Source organism: Acanthochromis polyacanthus, chromosome 1 (assembly GCF_021347895.1).
Source record: "Acanthochromis polyacanthus isolate Apoly-LR-REF ecotype Palm Island chromosome 1, KAUST_Apoly_ChrSc, whole genome shotgun sequence".
Taxonomy (NCBI): Eukaryota; Metazoa; Chordata; class Actinopteri; family Pomacentridae; genus Acanthochromis; species Acanthochromis polyacanthus.
In genome coordinates, this window is record NC_067113.1 from 15,662,797 (window position 1) to 15,680,961 (window position 18,165).

General features: G+C 41.9%; 1 protein-coding gene across 1 annotated transcript in view; it reads left to right on the forward strand.

Annotated features, from left to right (window-relative positions):
• The window catches only part of LOC110961282 (AT-rich interactive domain-containing protein 1B-like), a 184,839-nt gene that overhangs the window by 33,338 nt on the left and 133,336 nt on the right, over positions 1-18,165 (forward strand). The window contains 1 exon segment of the mRNA XM_051957767.1: positions 12,160-12,321. Within this exon segment, the coding sequence (XP_051813727.1) occupies positions 12,160-12,321 (162 nt within the window).

Genomic DNA, 18,165 nt, shown 5'->3' on the forward strand with positions numbered 1-18,165 from the left:
ATAAATCAGCCCCTCTGCCAGGAAAGATGGAGGGAGAGGAGGGGTGGGGATACAAAGGGGACCACTCCAACCTCATCACACCCCCTCCCTTCCTGAAAGGCTCTTGAAACATCGCAGGCTTGGCTGTTCAAAGTACACATCTCGTCCACGCTGATGCACAATTTCTTTCTTCTGCCTCCTCCACAACTCCAGACCTGCACTCCATTCCAACCCATGGGACCCTGACCATTTTCACCTCACAATTAAAAAAGACATTATGAAGGAGGGAGACGGTGGGCAAGAGGGGTTGGAGGGGTAGAAAAGAGAAGAGAGAGCAGGATTTGAAAGAAAAGGAGGACAATGATATGGAAAGGCTGATTAATTAAAGGTTCCTCTCTGGCTACAGAATAGATGAAGTTTCAGGATCAATTAATTAGCAAGCTAGCCTACGCACGTCAATGGCTCTAATAGCCTGCTCTCATTTGTAACTTTTATTACCCCTCTGCTGTGGAGTGGCTCTCAGCCAATCAAATGTGGTGTGGAGCCCATGCTACGTGGCCATTAACTGGGAAGGGGGGAGAAAACCCCTCCCCATTCTCAGACCAGTTGAAGTGATGCTATCAATTACATCAATGTAAAGAGTCCTATATAACAACAAAAGGTAATGCATGTATATTCTATGACCCTCTGAATGATACTCTTTTTCCATGTGAGCCATTAGTCTATTATAGAGCCAGCTGTCAGTTATTTCTTGCTGTTGCATTAGTCGTATGAGCTGCAAACTCCATCATTCCTCCTCAGGAAGGTTGAAGAAATGTCGGGATTTAATATAATTTAGCGTCGAAAGCAGACAGACGCTGTAAAACGTCACAAACGGCGTGTTTTTGAAAGATCCACGCTCAGCGCTCTGTGTCTGCGCTCTATATGCGCCTATTGATAAGATAAAAGAGCGGAGAGATGAAAGTGGAGCGAAACGGAGGGAGCGAGGAAGAGAGGGAAAAGAAAGGGATGCTTTACGTCTTTGCCGCGTTACAAGGGGATTAGTGGCTGCTCTAATTGGCTCACCGAGAATTCATCTCAGTTTTCATCCAGATTAGAGATAGATTTTTACGCAGGTCAAGTCTGCTCTGGCATCTCAGTTTCTTCATTTGTACCATAGAACGGAGACGTGAGGAAACGTGACATGCCGTCAACATTTGAAAGCGGATCTGTAAAGGCATAGATTGGCGTGATCAAGGTGTTACCTAGATTCAGCTGCTGAAGATCGCTCGCATCCATCCAGCTGGTGTTGCTGGTAGGAGGAAAGAAGATGAAGAATAGGGCCTATTTATATCAAGTCATAGCACATCTGCAGTGTTGACTAAATATAAGATGACCTAAATGTTAAGATGACCCCTACGCCTTTAACAACAACTGAGCTTTTTGCAGGAAAATAAATAGAACATCTTATTAAATATTACTTTTAACATTATTAGTCTGTCCCAGGAGAATCATCATTAACCGGTGGTATCAAATCACTTCAGCAAGATGATGAGTTAGTGAGGGCGCAATTCAGGTTTTTTTTTGTCAGCATCTGAAGTGCTGATCCTTGCAAAAGTTTCATGGAGAGCATCTGCCTGCTTGCCCTTCACCTTTTAACCCTGTCATCATCACATCACCAACACCTGATTCATCTGTTACACACAGAAGGAGCTCGACAATCCATCGTGTCACTGTCATTTAACAAGGCGCCGCCTCTACATGTCAGCATCCGAGAAAGACAGCTTAGCAGCAGGGGATGTAAAATACGAGTATAATCTCCTGAGCTCATGGTGACCGCTAATGGTGAAAAGGCGTATTTCAACTAGAAGCCGACCCCCCCCCCCCCCCCCCCCCCCCACACACACACACACACACACACCCCACTCCCTCTCCCTGTTCAGATGTAATTGACATGACTCCTACACAAGTTCAAGCCTGTCATCACAGCAAGCGGTGAAAAATGAGCCGAGCCGCCGTACGCCGGAATGATTGATCTGAAAGACGTTTTAGGGCTATTTTGTGCTCAGTTGTGATGTTTACATGTGTCACGAGTCTTCTAATTTAATGATGATTATTTTCTATCTGTCAAGAGCGAATATAGTGCGAGTTAGACTTCGCATTCGCAGTGTCTTCCTGCTCTAAATTTCCAGGATAAACATTGAGAGATTCTTTAAGACATTTCAGGTGATCGATGATCTCTTTGCCACTTTCTCACACATGCTTTGGGAAAGCTGCCTGCAACTTCTTTCCTATCAACAGCTGCAGCCTTTTCACTTCACCCCCCTGCTCTCTTATTCAGATCCATTTTTGACCCCCCCCCCCCCCCCTCCCCCATGAATCACATTAGCTTTTTTTTCTTGCTGCCTCTTTCTCAATTTCCCCTCTCTCTTCTGTCTTTCTTGGCCTCAGATTGGGGTCAGGAGTTTAGTAGGGGAAAAACATTTGGAGCCGGTGGCACAGGGCCCAGAGCCTCTCGCAAAAAAAAAAAAAAAAATGCTGTTCACACAGACATTACAGAGAGCATTAACCTGCCCTGCTCTGCCTCTCCAAATGTCTCCATTACGGCTCTGCCTGGAACAACAGAGCCACCGCTAGTCACAGTCAGCCAGCAATAAAACGCCTGCAACGAGCGGCCCCTTTGTTTTTTTTCCTCCTCCATCAATTGATGTTAGCAGCAACAGAGAATTAGAGAGAGAGGAAAATAAAGAAAGACAGACAGGGGCCAGGGAGCAACATTTGGCTGTCTTCAGAAAGGGATCCAAGATGAAAATGTATAAAAAGAAGAAAAAAATGCGGCAGTGTGCCTATCAGTCAATGGCTACACTATCCGCTCGCTTTTACCCGCCGTCAGTGCAATTTGATGTTATCAACAGGTCAATAAGTCACAATCGTTGAATAGACAGGCTTGTGTTTTCATTTGGGAATAAAAAAACCCTGTGGTATATGAAGTGCACCACAAAAAAATGCCAGCAAATTCATGTGCAAGCCGGTTTGTTTGTTCATCGCCTGAATGTGACTCGATGTTTCTGTATTTTTAAATGTAGTTTTGGCTTGAAGTGCCCCTGGATGATTTGGAGACTCGTCCTGTCCCTCACTCCGTCTCTGACTCCTCCAAGGGCAGCTCATTCCGTAGGTGTCAAGAGCCTCTCCATGTGTGAGGAGGGGGAGGAGTGAGAGGAAAGAGAGATCACAGAGAGGTATAGTGAGGCGTAGAGCGCCGTCACCTTGGGGGGAGAGATACGAGAGCGATGACGAGGACGGTGATGCATCCCCTCTTCTTTCCCTTATGTTTAATCATGAGCCTGTTGATGCTGAGCCTTCCATCCAACGCATCGCGTTTCATTAAAGGACTCACCTTCGTCTGCGGCTCACCAGTGCATGTGGTATTGGCTATGAGCGGCTGATCTTATCAGCGCACAAAGCTGAAGAAGCTGCTTGATTTGTTTTGGTCCAGAGTGTGATGATAACCTCTTGTCGGCTCAGCTCGGATGAGAAAGAACCAGTGTGTTTCTTTAGATGTCAACTTTCTATGTTCCAGAAATAGGGGGGAGTTGATGTTCATATTACCAGTGACAGACTTCAGCAGCAGCACGAACACCAAGTGTTATTAGACTGTTAGTCTTGTTGTCAATAATACGTTTATGTCGCTGCAAAGTGTTCTATGTTTATAGCTGCCATCTCATGGTTTAAACGTACTGATGTCTTTAAAATTGAAGCAAAAGAAAAAGTAGAATTTACACAAAACGTCAGAACCGATTTTATTAGAAACCAAGGTTTTGGTCATGGATCATCATCATCAGACATCACATTCGCATCACGAAATAAAAGCATCTTTAACTCAAGAAACAGGCTGCAGCATCAAATCATAAGGGGGAACCAAATCTCAAGCATTTGTCACAATTACCACGCCAAAAACAACTTCAAGATAAGACAAACGATGCATGTCAAGATCGGGAGAATGAAAAGTCGAAACACCTTCTCAAAAAAATGCTTGATTTTCTGCAGGAATTCTTTACTTTTTCTGATTCATTGGCACACTAGTGAGAGGAAAATCATCACACATCATTCACTTAATTCAGTGAGTTTGAAATATTTCATCAGGAGCAGAATATAAGAAAATATGTCAAATATTGAAACATTCTAAAAAAAAAAAATTATTCTCGATATTAAATTCCAGCTATGTTCATTTTTGTGGCACAAAATTATACCGACCCATCATATTGGTTTTGAGCTACTTTGTCAATATCTGAGCTATTTCAAGAAGTTTTTCTTCCTTTTTCCAGACAGAATTTTCAGGGCTCCGAAGGTGAGACAGTGAGGGAAGAGCAAACGATGCAGGTCAGCTGAAAAATGTTACAGCTGGAAAATTTAAATGCTTCAACCACTTATGGCAAATAAGCTTTAGAAAAATAGATGAGCCGACTGCCACAGTTGTCAGAGTTATTTTGATACTGGTACACTTTTTCATTCTTTGACTGACAGATCTGTCAACACTGCCATTTCTCTCCTACCGTTTCCCTGCTGTGCTGCCTCGCTGAAATTTCCTTTGATTATCCGCCGTTAAGTTAGCTTTTGGATTCACTGAGCTCCTGGAGAATGTAAATATGAAAAAATCCGGTTTCACTCTGCACTTTGTTTACAAATGTAATCATTTTAATGTAGCCGGCTTTTTGCATATTCGCATTCAGTCCTGCAGTGACACTGCCATTAACCCATGTGGCTGTAATGCTGTTGTTAAAGAGCAGTTCTCTGTCAGAACGCACATCAGCAAGCCTACGGTTATATTTAAGCATCTTACAGAAGTCATTTTGGAACAGTGTAGAACCTTAGCATGGCTAGAGGTCTGCTGAAGAAGACTTATTTGATATTTGGAAAAAAATTACAGAGGAAAAATGTCTACCTTCGGGACAAACGCACCTTACTTGCTACAAGTTCTTGATGAATATCTGATATGAATAAGTCAGAGGAATGAAATAGAAGTGAGAGATGTTTAGCTTGCTTTCTCTGTGGAGTTTACATGTTCTTCCTGTGCCTTCTCTGGGATCACCGGTTTAATCCCACAGTCAGGAGACATGCCTGATAGGTTAATTGGTGATTGTTAATTGGTTTGATGAGAGAGTGCATCTCTTTGTTTTTGTGTTATGATGGACTGGTGATCTGTGCAGGCTGTAAACCACCTGAGAGCTCCAGCTCCCTTCAACCCTCTACCTGAATAAGTCCTATATAGCGTATATGTGGATATGGACACAGACAATATTGCATGCAGAATATGATTTTGCAGCAATGTAATTATGCTTTTAGTGTGATTAATGCTAATGTTAGCAAGCAGATTTATAGTATTGTGCCACCCGTGCAGATTTGTGGTGATACACCATCCATATATAGATCAAGGGTGTAAAATTTTGTGTCACAGAGTCGCAAAATACAGTTTTTCAGTCCAACCAAGGATTAAAATGGACCTGTGTCCAATGTAGTCTATGTTCAGGATACTCATTTTAAGTGTCTATGAAAAGGTGACAAAACTTAGTATAAATAAGTCGGTATTTATACAAAATCCTCTTGATTTTTGAGTGTGCTGTTGGAAAGAAAGTTCAGAAGTTATTTATTCCAGAAAAAAAGACTCATACGAACGGTGATGATGACAACTCGGACAGAAAAAGGACAAATATGTTTTTTTTTTTTTACCAGGAAATAACTGCTTTGAAATGTGACAACAGTATTGTCAAGTGAAGTCGCACATCTACACTACTACATTCTATAGTTTTTAGAAATAATTTAGTGTTATTGTCACATATAAATACTAAAGCAGTGCATTATGAAATGTGTGATTTTACTGTGTACTGTTTTTTAACATTTTTATTAGTATGCAGTACAGCCATGGCAGTCAATGCAATCAGATGGTGTAATAACACTTCATTTGACACCACTTTAATAGAATATTTGATGTGTCAAACCCACAGAGCAATATCAGTGCACAGTGTATGGACTGTATACGTATCTGTATATATTTAGGATGATTTCGCAGTATCAGAAATCAGAATCGGCATCAGAAAAGCCTTTATTGTCATTGAGTACACACAAGGAATTTGATTTGGTGTATAGAGTTGCAGTGCCTAGCAGCAACGACAGATTGTAGAAGAATAAATTCACAAATCTAAATCTGAGAAATTCTAAGTAAAAAATGCTATAAGTATAAAAAGTACTGTGTAAAAAAAGACATACATTTGCTTAAACCATGGAGCAAATTAGAATGCAACTTAAATTATTATCTTATAAAAACAAAGCATTTGAATATGTGCACTGTTTGGATGTCAGTCAAACTCTGATTTAATAAATACTTATTCTGAATATTTTACATTTTTGTGTTTTTATTATCTAGTTTCGAGCCAACTCACAATCCTGTGTAATTTATCTACATCCTTTTGTTGTATTAAGCTCATGCTTTAGAAAATATAATTTTTTGAATCATTTTTTTAGCCCTCAGAACTGCTGCTGTTCTCTCCCAGCTTGTAAATAGTAATGAATTAATCACATTCACCTGTTGTTCATGGTGGCATTCAGAACAATGTGAGAGCGTCTGTCTGTCTGTCGCTTCCCCTTTATATGCTTTTCTCTTTTGTGACAATGAAAACACTTGTTGTCCTTTTTTTGGTGATATTACATTATCCCTCTCCCTCCTCTGAAGCTTGTTTTCCTCCCTCTGCCTCTCTTTTACACTCGTCTCTGTCGCCCTTTTCTCTCCATATATCTCTGTCTGTGCATCTCTGCATCAGCGTCTTTATCTGTCTCTCTCTGTCTTTATCATGTGAAACATCGCTTTATCTATCCCTTTAAGTATCTCAGTGTGTAACACCCATCCTCTCTATCTGCCTTCTGACTATCTCTGCATCTCAGTCTCTCTAAACATCTTCCTTTGCCACTGTCTCTGTATCTCTTCACGTGTGTGCCTCGTTTTTTGCATGCTGTTTTACGTCTCTGTCAGCTCGTCTGGCTTTCTATTTTTGTTTCTATATTTCTCTTTTTTTGTTTTTAATTTTAAAGCAGGCACTTATGCGGTGACCAAGTGGCACGGTAGCATGTGAATACTAATGCTGATGCCTTGCTGTCATGGCTGTCAGTGTGTGCATGTGAGTGTGTTCAGGGGTCGGGGTGGTGGCACTGCTTAGCGCTCTGGTTGGTTGAGCCCATCTGTCACTCAAAACGGGCAACCTGTGGTCCCGGTCACCATCTAGCCGTGTCAGTGCTGTGACAGAATTATGAAAATTCCTGTCTATTGCTCATTGGCCCAGTTGATTTACCAGCAGCGCCTCGTTCCATGGAAGGTTTTTAAACGGCTGATTTAAGGCGCACACATTCACACTCGCAGACACACACCTCCGCCTTGAATGAAGCCTCACATGGCTATTTATTCCCACCATTTGCCGAACAGGAAGATATTGTCTGCCTTTTCATACGACTCTTGTTTTGATAGATTTTTGATTGAGTTATTCTCAGTGTGTTGGTGTTCCTGTTTGTGTCTTTGTGTCTTAATATGCCGCCAAGGCTTTTGTTTTCATCACACTGTTTCTGCAGTTTATGGTGAATTATTTGCTTCACAGGACGTCTATTCTGCGTCATTTCTCCCTACAGCACTTCACATCTGTTGTCATTTCATTACAGACATTTATTTGACACTGTGTGCCTGCCAAGACACTCTGGATAAATCACACTGTTATTTTGTCTGCTTCCACACACCTGAGTGGAAGGAAAAGGCAGAAAATGGTCTTATTTTCTACTTCCAGCAGTTATTTTTATTGGTGTAACCAGCAGCACAGCAAGTCTGTTTATCACTAAGCATATTCTCAGTCAAAGAGAATCAGGTTTCAGTGAGCTGGTGTGTGCTCAGCAGGTACAGTACATTCGTACAGTCGGCCCCGGCGATCAAACAGAAGCTGCATTTGAATGACTCTTTCTTCCCTCCCAAAGCCACAGTGACAGGTTGCTACTTGTTAGACCTCCAGTCTGCCCGCGGTCTCTGTGCTTATTTGACTGACTGACTGGCGGTATTTCTGCCTCTTCTGTCTTTTCTGCTCGCGTACCTGATTGCCTGTCTACCTGCTGGCGTATTTGTCAGTGTCTCTTCTCCAAACAGATGCTCTTCAAACATTTCCGTCAACAGTTTATCTGCAGAAATGAATTAGCTGCTGCACCTTGAAAAGTTGCTGGATGTTTTCGCTGAGGAGGAACGTACAAACCGTAGTTTAGGGCTGCACCTTTTGGCCGTGATAACAACAACTGCTCCGCTTTTTACACTTAGACTCTGGCGTAGAAGCAGTCCATGCTGACAGCAGTTCTGCATGGAGCTGCTGATGGTTAATGGATGATCAACAAATCAACTGAATGTCCCCCAAAACATTTACTGGACACTTCTTGCTGGGAGAGTAATGCTGTTGAAAGTACCCATTTTCTTGGTATTTAATGATGGTAATGAATGAATGTACTCAGCCAGAATCATCCATTCATGGCAATTATAGCCTCTTAAGTTTCATTGAAAGTCCAGTGCGGGCTTTAATAATGCTCGATGTCGTGCGATCCACTTCTTCTCTAGTGCAACCAGCCCTTCTTCCTCTGCAAACCGCTTCAGTGTTTTCCACCACGGATAATCAGATCTCTGTGATGCCATGTGTTGCTATACCTCATCTAAGATAATGTTGCATTGTATGGTCAGAAAATGGTATTGCGAAGTGAATAATTATGCTGTAGAATGGCACTTGTTTGTTACAACCTGCCCAGATTCTCTCACTTTCACAGATCAAGAGTGAGCTCCGATATTGCAAAGGCTTTTTGAAGGCACGTAAAGTGATCTGGTCTTTTTCTTCTGCACATCTTATGGTCAAACCAGTGAGGGTGGAAAAGGTGGCACTTGACAAAGGATCCACATGTTTTGAGGTTTCTTTTTTTCCGAGTTACTTGCATATAAGGAGCTATCGCAGCATCATGTGATGATAGCCAGGTTAGGAGAAACACAGGCGTGGAGGCCATTTCATGGTTTTCGCACTACCAATGCAGATGTTTTACGTGGACAGCAGACATATGTCCAATTCTAAGCTGTGACTTTGCACTTTTTAGAGGATATACCAGCTGGTTACAGATTGGGTTTTGAAACTGAGGCGTGCCGAACACAGTGGTCAGACATCACAACAGGATTTCTGGAGAATTTAGAACTTCCTACTGTGTTGGAGCACCGTCGATGGGTAGCATGGACGGATCAAAGCTTCTCAAAGTCCTATGGTGACTACTTCAATTACAACTCTTTTAATAATTGTAATGGTGTTGGTAACAGAAAATCTCATCCTGTATCTCTTTTCCTACTGCAAATTTTGGGCAGCCTGCAGCCCCTTGCTGACTTGGGTTGATGACATGATCTGCACGACGTTTACCCTCGAGGACGCAGAAAGCATGAGTTGACCTTTACCATACTAATTACTTTAACAATGACTCTGTTTCATTCAAGGGTCTCGGTAAGTGAGTCAGTGCTAGCATGTGCATCATGGTAGCACTTGATGCTATGCAGATAATAGTTAATAGTCTCAACAACATCTGTGTTTTTAATGCTACAGCATACCAAAATGTCACTTCTGATCATCGGTGAAAAAAGTTGGGCATCCAGTTTACACCTCCATGGCCCCAAATTCTAAGTTATTGAGTTTTGCAGACTTGAACATCCAGTATACTATTATCCACATGTACTTTTACCCATCCAGCCACTTCATCCTGATAGAAAACAAAGAGAAACAACAGATGTAACATTGGTATGTTCAAGCGTTCTCGTTCCAGCATGCTCGGGTCCCAGGTGTATTTTTACGCTTAAAGTCTCTGCAAAATGTCTCAAACCGCCAATTTTGAAGACAACAGGATACAGTGTAGATTATTATTTATTCATTAGCTTTTCATTTCTTCTTTACAAGGTTATTTGTGGAACTAAGAGGATTTTTGGAGGCACAAGCCTAAAGAATCGTTCTCTGTTAGCCCTGTTCAGTGTGATTTATCTGCTTCTCTGCCTATATCTATCTGCTCCTCTGTGTATCTGTCACTGTCTGCCCATATCTGTCTGTCTGCCTGTCACTGTGTTTGTCTGAGGAGGAAAGGAACCCACCCACGGTTGTCTGGTCTCGATCTCCATGGCGACCTAATCCTCACCAATCCCAGAACAGTAGTGTTCCAGTTGAGACCCACTGTGTTACAGCAGCCTGTCATCACTGATCACTGGATAGAGTTGCTTCTGTTTTATCGGACTGGCTTTGATCCACATCTAATGATGTGTGTGTGTATGTGTGTGTGTGTGTACTTGCGTGCATGCGCGTGTGTGTGTAGGAGTGTGTGATAGACAAAGTGAGCATTTGTTTGTCTTTCTTTCGTATGTAGCAACCCCCTACATACAGGCAACTTGATTGTGCATTCAAGCATGTCAAAATCAAGCACTACATTTGTGTGTGTGTGTGTGTGTGTGTGTGTGTGTGTGTGTGTGTGTGTGTCTGTGTGTGTGTGTTGCCCTGGCTGGCAGTAATGAATCCAGTGGTGCTGTTGGCATGAGCAGGGCCATGCTATTAACCTCTTTGCCAGCTAGACTGATCTCACCCTGTCCGTCTGTCTCATCGGCCTAATGACACACTCTCACACTCTAAGCACAACACATACCCGCACACACACACACACACACACACACACACGGTTGCACACACAAACCTGTCCTTTCTAATCAAATTTCCATTGACGTGAAAAATATTCTACATCGTCCAATCATCTCTATTCACAGAGTCAAAAAGCTTCTTGCCAGCTTTGAGAGAATATTTCTTTTTTTCTTTCTTTCTTTTTTTTTAACCACCCACTCAAAGGAAGGCACTCTTCAGAACTGTTTCAAATGTATTAATCTCCACTGGTCCTCTGCAGCCAGATCAGATTTCACTGTATTTTACACCAGCCATCAGTTTCAACATGACTTTTATGAGTGGATTTTCTCACTCATAACAGTCACAGTAAAGATACAACTATGGATGTGTGCTCTTTGCTTTTTATCTGACAAGGCGGTTGTAGTAGTTACGTCATGCCGGAGTCCCTTATAACACCATCATTTGAGATATAAATCACTCCGAGTTTGAGAGACTTTTACTTTGCCAAGCCTGCCAAGGGAAGATTTAAAGGGACATTTCAAAGTTTAGGACTCGGGGCGAAAGCTGGAAGTGGACTACAAGCCCCAAATTACAGCCTGTATGCACATTTAATGAGTTTGTGGCAGCGTTCCTTGCTGAATAAAAAAGCAACATGACATGAAGGGGAAGAAATATGACATGAAAAGCGCTGTCATATTGCCTCAACAGCGGTCGTAAATGTTGTTTAATAATCTGCACTTGGCTTTTGTGTGCATGTGTGTAGCTCTGTCTGTGTGAATAAGAAAACCCCAGCCTCCATAGGAAATCCTTAGAGGAGTGAGGAGCACCTGGCGCTGTCTGTAGTCATAACAAACGACAAGAAGGGATTAAGACTACATTTGTATTTGTGCCAGCTTGTTACACGCACTCCCTGTTCACATTCTCTCTCATAACCACCGTGTAATGCAGCATCGGCACTTGGCGTGGCTTCGCCCTCGTGAGTTAGTTTTTTAACTGTGCTGCTCTGGAATGCCGCAGCTCGTCCATGTGTCCCTCATTAAGGTTACGGCCTGCAGTAATATCCCACACACCTCATCCCATCTGTAAGCTGACCGAGACGGAGATAATGTAGAACGGAGGATGCATTTGGCAAGCTGGAGGACATAAAGTTAGAGGTTTTTGCAGTGTGAGTTCATTAGGCGGAGGACTGCTGGGAGACGGGTGTCATCCTGCTCGGAGCTAAATTGCAAGCCTTTAGCCGAGAGACAATCAGATGAATTGGAAAGTGGATAAGGAAGAGTTTGTGTAGGCTTGTATGGGATGTTTTTACCTTTATCTTCCTGTCATTCCAAGAAGATTTCAGCTTAGATACTTCGGCTTTTACGTGATTGACTGCTACAGTGTGGCACCCGACACACGTCGTCACATCTCACTAATGGTACCTGACACTCTCTCTGCATTGCTTTTAATTTAAAGCGAAGCTCTGACCTTAATGTCTTCCCTCTAACTGTTATGTGATTGGTTGTTTCAGCAGGTGGCGCCGTATGGCCAGCAGGGGATGGGGGGCTACACCCAGCAGCAGCAACAGCATGGGGGGCAGCAGGGAACCCCTCCGTACTTCAGCCCCCCTCAGCAGAACCCTCCAGGCCCGACCCAGAGTTCCTACCTGCAGCCTCGACCGCCACTGCAACAGGTACCAACAAACGCTCATACACACCCACAATGAGACACACACGGCTGTTTGCTGTGTGTTAAATCGTGCACAACATTCATTTTAATCAAGTTACTTTAACATGGTGTGAGCAAAAATGCAAATGATAACCTTAACTCAATAAATAAATATGAATAAATACATCAGTCACCAAAAAACACATGCTGCTTATAAGACATAGCATCAAGAGCAAAATGTGACATATCAGCAGGAAAGGGATTTCACGCAAGTCTTTTTTAATGTGTTGTAGTTTAATATTTCAGTGGTGCTGAGATTGAAGAGAGCATCTCAGGGGATAAACTGTGTATTTGTGTTAGTGGTCCAACATGTCTGGTCTCGGGGCATTATTCACTCGCATTATTCATGAGAGGTATTTTAGGTAAATCTCACGTTCTATGTTCCTGAATAATTTTGCACTCTCTCAAATCACACATACATATACACGCACACTCATTCACAGATTGGACGGTCATAGTGTATAAACACATATTGTACATTTTCAATGCACACGGTGCCGCCAGTGCAAACCCAATTCTCAGACCAACAAAGGGCCTGTTCCACAGATATGGATCGAGACTTATCATGCCAAGTTTCAGCCTGATGTTCTGTTGAAGATTTCCACCGGGAAGCTGGGTTCAAGCAGTTGTTTTTTACGTTGAGTGAAGGCTGCCCATGTGTTTCCCATCCACTCTGCAGCCAGAGGGATCTATCAGCCTGCATGGAGTGACTCTGGCTCACAGCCCTGCCCTGGATCATTACGGAGCAGAACAAAACGGAGCAATGGAAAGAATAGAACAAGACGGGAGAGATTACAGCAGAACTGGACAGGAAAGAATGTATCAGATAGAACAGGGAGGAAAGAAGAAGACAGGAGTCATTTGAGCAGGGCTAGAGTGAAGTAGGGTCGCCCCGAGTTCTTCTGCAGGACCAGTGTCATGGCTGATAAAGGCTTGTTTAAATGAATCAGTATTGGCTATACTGGTCCACATCCAATCCTAAAGAGTAGTGTTGCAAGCAAGAATACTGCAGACATGAACTCCTTGCCATTTCTGACAGCATGTTGGCTTTTTAGTTTCATGTCTGAGGTCAGACCTAGTAGCATTTCTACACCATTTTGAACACAGTACAAGTCTTAATGCATGCAGTCGCATTGATAAAAAGAAGTGCAAGATAGATAGATAGATAAACAGATAATTTATGTAATGTGGGGTTTGACAAAACCTTAACAGGAGCTGAAGTTTACCGTGTTGCTTCCAGTTGTTTGTAGGACTTTTTCCTCTGAGATTATTAAATACCATCAGAGAGCAACAAGATCCATGTAGCATCTCCTAAGAGAGAGAATTGTGCATTTTTGCACACATGGAACAATATGGAAACTTCATTATTACAATTCTAAGTTATTTCCGACATGGAGACAGGATTGATCAGGATCTAACAGAAAGTCATACTGTACTTTTCTTCACTTCAGACAGGTGAGCTGTCTGAACTGCAGTTAAATGCTTTAAGTCATTTGTTTCACAGCAAATGATTTGCACCGCGACACAGCAGTACATAAGTCTAATGTATCATTATGTTGCTGCGTATGGCAAATGTTGTGTGCATACCATGGCTCTTTCCACAAATCTGTCATGGATGTGTGAATGAAGCCATGAGGAACATTAGCATTAAAGTCTAAATAACAGAATGTGGCAAATTTAATAGATATGACTGATAAAGCCAGCAATGTAGTGCATTCCACTGTCTAAAAATGACTGGCGTACAATTATTTTCAAGATTACAGAACTTATGCACAGTTTTGAATCACTCTATCATATTTACTGTGTTTGACATTTGCAATTTACTTTGCTGAGATTCAGATTTTTCATATGGATCACATAGTGGACAGTTTAGAAATAGAATGTCTTAATGTGGATTTAGATACTCAAGAGTACGGCAAAGTATTAATAGTAACACCCAGTCCAGTCTCACAGAAAAGTTGTACTAGCTTCATTAGTGCAAAGCACAAAAACCAAATAGGCTGTACATTTTGAGATTCGCACGTTTTTAGGGGCTAATCTTGGTGGCAACCCAACACCACTTAGAGAGCTTTCAAAAGGGCCAATTCAGAAGAGTTCTTTAATTATGAACATTTGCCATTATTTGCTGATAATAGTTGATACATCCGATACAGCAGCCAGCAGTTAAATATTCAGATACCCATTTTAAAAGGACATGGTGACTATACATTTAAAAGACAGCACAGATCAGAATACTTTGAGAGAGAGATATGCTGTTGTCTCTCCGTAAAGACCCATTTCTCAATTCATTTTTACTCGGCAAATGACAGCACAGGGCAGCATGAACTAAACTATCAGCAGAAACAACAATATTTCCAAACGTCTCTTTTTTTTGGCCCAGACACTGAGTAGGCCATTAGTGGTTCACAAATGTGTGCAGACTTATTTAGCATCTGCACAAGCTGATGCCATTTGGCACTGCTGGAGTTGTGTCTGTCGAGGTACTTATACTGTGATTTACTGAGATGTAGTTAAACCTTCCTTTAGACAGACTTGAATATTGAGCACACCAAGACAAATAGCCAAGCAAAAAGCCATTGTGAGCACAAAAGCAGGTTGTCAAAAAAGGAAATCGTCAGTCTTAGCATAGTAATTTTCATACTGAGTGAACGTTTCAGCCAGCGCGCCTTTTGTCTCACACTGAAAAAGCACTTACTCTTGTTTTCTCACTTAACATGCTCACACACACAGACTGTGCAGCCTATTGAACAAACATTATTCACTCTAACTAGGAGAGGCTGAGATCCATGGCCACGTTGACATTTTGTGACAGTAATGGTGTGTTTTCATCATCGCTGATGATGTGGTGGCAATTGACCCATGCTGACATTTATGTACCAGGTAGTTCTGCCCAAGCACTCTGATTGGACAAAGCCCTGTTTCACCTGTGCTGATAGGCCTCATATCGGTTGCTATGCCAACTTCTGTGGTGATCACGGAGCCGGTTCCCCTCTGTCTTTCATTGTTATGCATGTACGCTTCTTTAAGAGGGAATGTCTCAATCAGCACACATGCTTGTTAAAGCTGCATAAAAGCCTCAATACCTTCAGCAGCCTTTGCATCAGTGCTGCATCCTGCTGTCTTTACATATAATCAAAAAATCCTTCCGATGTGTTCCCGCCATCCAGCAATTTATGTTCCAGCAACACAGCAGGCAATATGTTGATACCTTCTGGTTTCTGACTACTTACCATCACATGATAGAGCCAGATAAATTTCCAGCAGCTAATAAGCCCCTTGCCCCCACACTTTTACATTACATTTTTACATTTTGGCTTGGTGGAAGAAAGGAGGTTTTACAGGAAACCCGGCCGTTAACGAACAAGCACAGTTGAAGGGCCGGCTTACTGACCAGCGGTCCAATTCATTAAAAACAGCCTTGATGTATGCACTATGTGTAAATGCAAATGTATCGTTAGTAATAGGCCAGATTCTTTGAAACGGAGGTGGATTTTTCTCTACATATATACATAGAATTCCGTTTTGTGTGCAAAATTCAGGTCCATGGTCTCACTTCATTGCAGCAGTTTATGTTGAAGTAATTACTGAAAATACACAATATTGATCATTAAAAACCATGACATTTTACACATAACAGCAACACAGTTAATTGTCCGTCGATTGCGTGAGAGAAGAATTTAGAGAGGCAAATAAATATCAGAAAATACCAGAATACATTTAAATAACAAAGAAATGATTCCTCCGTCTAAGATTTCCGATTCAAGAGGTAAACATGTTTGGAAATTGAACTTACACAGTGCTGTTGGCCAAGATTACAAATAGAAGATTTGGTGTGCTTTCAGCTCATTGCTCTATTGCTTTCATTTTTCCGTTCTGAGCGAGTGTGTGTCTTTCTGTCAGTTTTTGTATGTGTGTGTCTGTGTGTACACTAATCAGCCGAGTGTGCTGCACAGCAATTCTGAGCTGTGAAAAGGTCAAACGGTGACCTTTGTCTGTGATTCTGGGCTGAAATGAGACATGATGTGAGCCGCACAGAACGGATTACACGCACACACTATACACACAATTGCAAGCGCACGCCAGATTAGGATGTCATTGTGGTTTTGACCCCTGTTTTTTGACCCTGCATTACTCTGAGAAATCCAAGCTGAAAAGTTCTTTATTTTGTTCTTCCGGCACTCTCCGCAGTTCCTTTCCCCCCACTCCACTCCCATTAACCCTAGCCAGAGGACATCCTCCAGTTGATGGAACCATTCCAGCTGCCTTTGACACAGAATTTGCTCTGCAACCGACCGCTATTAGCTGGTTTTGTAACAAATCGAAGTGAAAATGCCGCCTTTCTTTGAGTCTATTGCACTGCTGTGACCTCATCTGATTGCGAGGAGCAAAGAAGGCTAAAAAGACGTTTCTAAGACATCAAGGCTGATACAAAAAAAGTAAAAATATATATAATATCGCATCAGGGAAGAAGTAGGCTTTGGAAAAAAAAATAAATGTGGGAGGTTTGATGGTGGATTTTGAATGCCTCGGGTGTTTGAGAACACCACACACTTTTTAAAAAGATGATTGTGAGATATGGTTCGAAGAAACACTGACATGCACTTTTAATTGAGTGACTTTTAACCTCATACACTAATTTATCTTATGGGAACACTTCGCTTTCCATGAAATGTGTTTACACAGTGCTCACTGCAGTCAAAGTTGCAAAAAAAAAACAATTTCTGGTAATGTGAAAATAATACTTAAAAGTCAGAGAAGAGTGGCCCCCTTTTCTGGAAGATACAATTTGAACAGAGCCTATAAATATCATGACCCCCATGCTTTTGGTCTGATTGTTAACTCCAGCTGAAGTGTGAGACAGATCGCTTAAAAGGGGGAGAATGTGTGCCCTTTCTTTCTCTTGATGGCCATATTACATTTGACGCATAACAGATGAAGTGTGTGATATTTTGTTACTGTCTAATACATTCGGCCTCGTAAAAACGGAAATGAGAGCGCTATAATTTCAAGAATTCGGAGATAATTTTTTATGGCATGTTTGCTTTATTGGGTAGTATACAGCGGAGTGTGGCAGGATAGACTGAGGAGAGAAAGAGAAAGGAGGTGAAATGTAACTTTGGCCAACTGCCAGACTCAAACTCATAATGTTGCAAGAACATGGTACTGGCTTTGATCAGCTATTCCGTGGAGCACACGCTATTTAATTTTTCACTTAGAAACAGTGTGTTAAATTGATGTTTATAGAGTAATTACATGTGACAGAATATATAGCCTTGCCTTGTTTTAGTGTAATTTAAATTGCATGATGGATATACCAGTCAGTGGTATTTGGGGTGAGCAGGAGAGCTGTCAGGATTTCACTGCAGGTCTTTGAAGAGGGAAGTCAATCCCTGTAACATTTACTCCCCATAGTACAAACTACCTATCCATTTTCCTTTGTGAAACCGATGCCACTTCCTCTATTGACTTTAACTATTTCCTCCTACTGTCTGAGAGTGGGCTCTGGGGACCGGTGCTTTGGCAAAGATGAACTCTCAGTTGATTGGAGGAGACACGCTCACTTTACAGGGACCTACATGGGAGGTTAGATGCTGCTTTGTGACGGTCTTTAGTGCAACATGCACATTTTCCACTGTGTCAGCTAATGGAAAAAAAAAAACAGAACAATAACTGCTCCTAGGCTGCTTTTAATACTATTTAACTTTTCCTGTACTCTGTTGCATGTATGCCTTTCAGTGGCCACAGTTACATGAAGTTTTTAAATTCGGAAATAAAATTTTGTGCTTCGCGTTTACATGGAAATATTAAT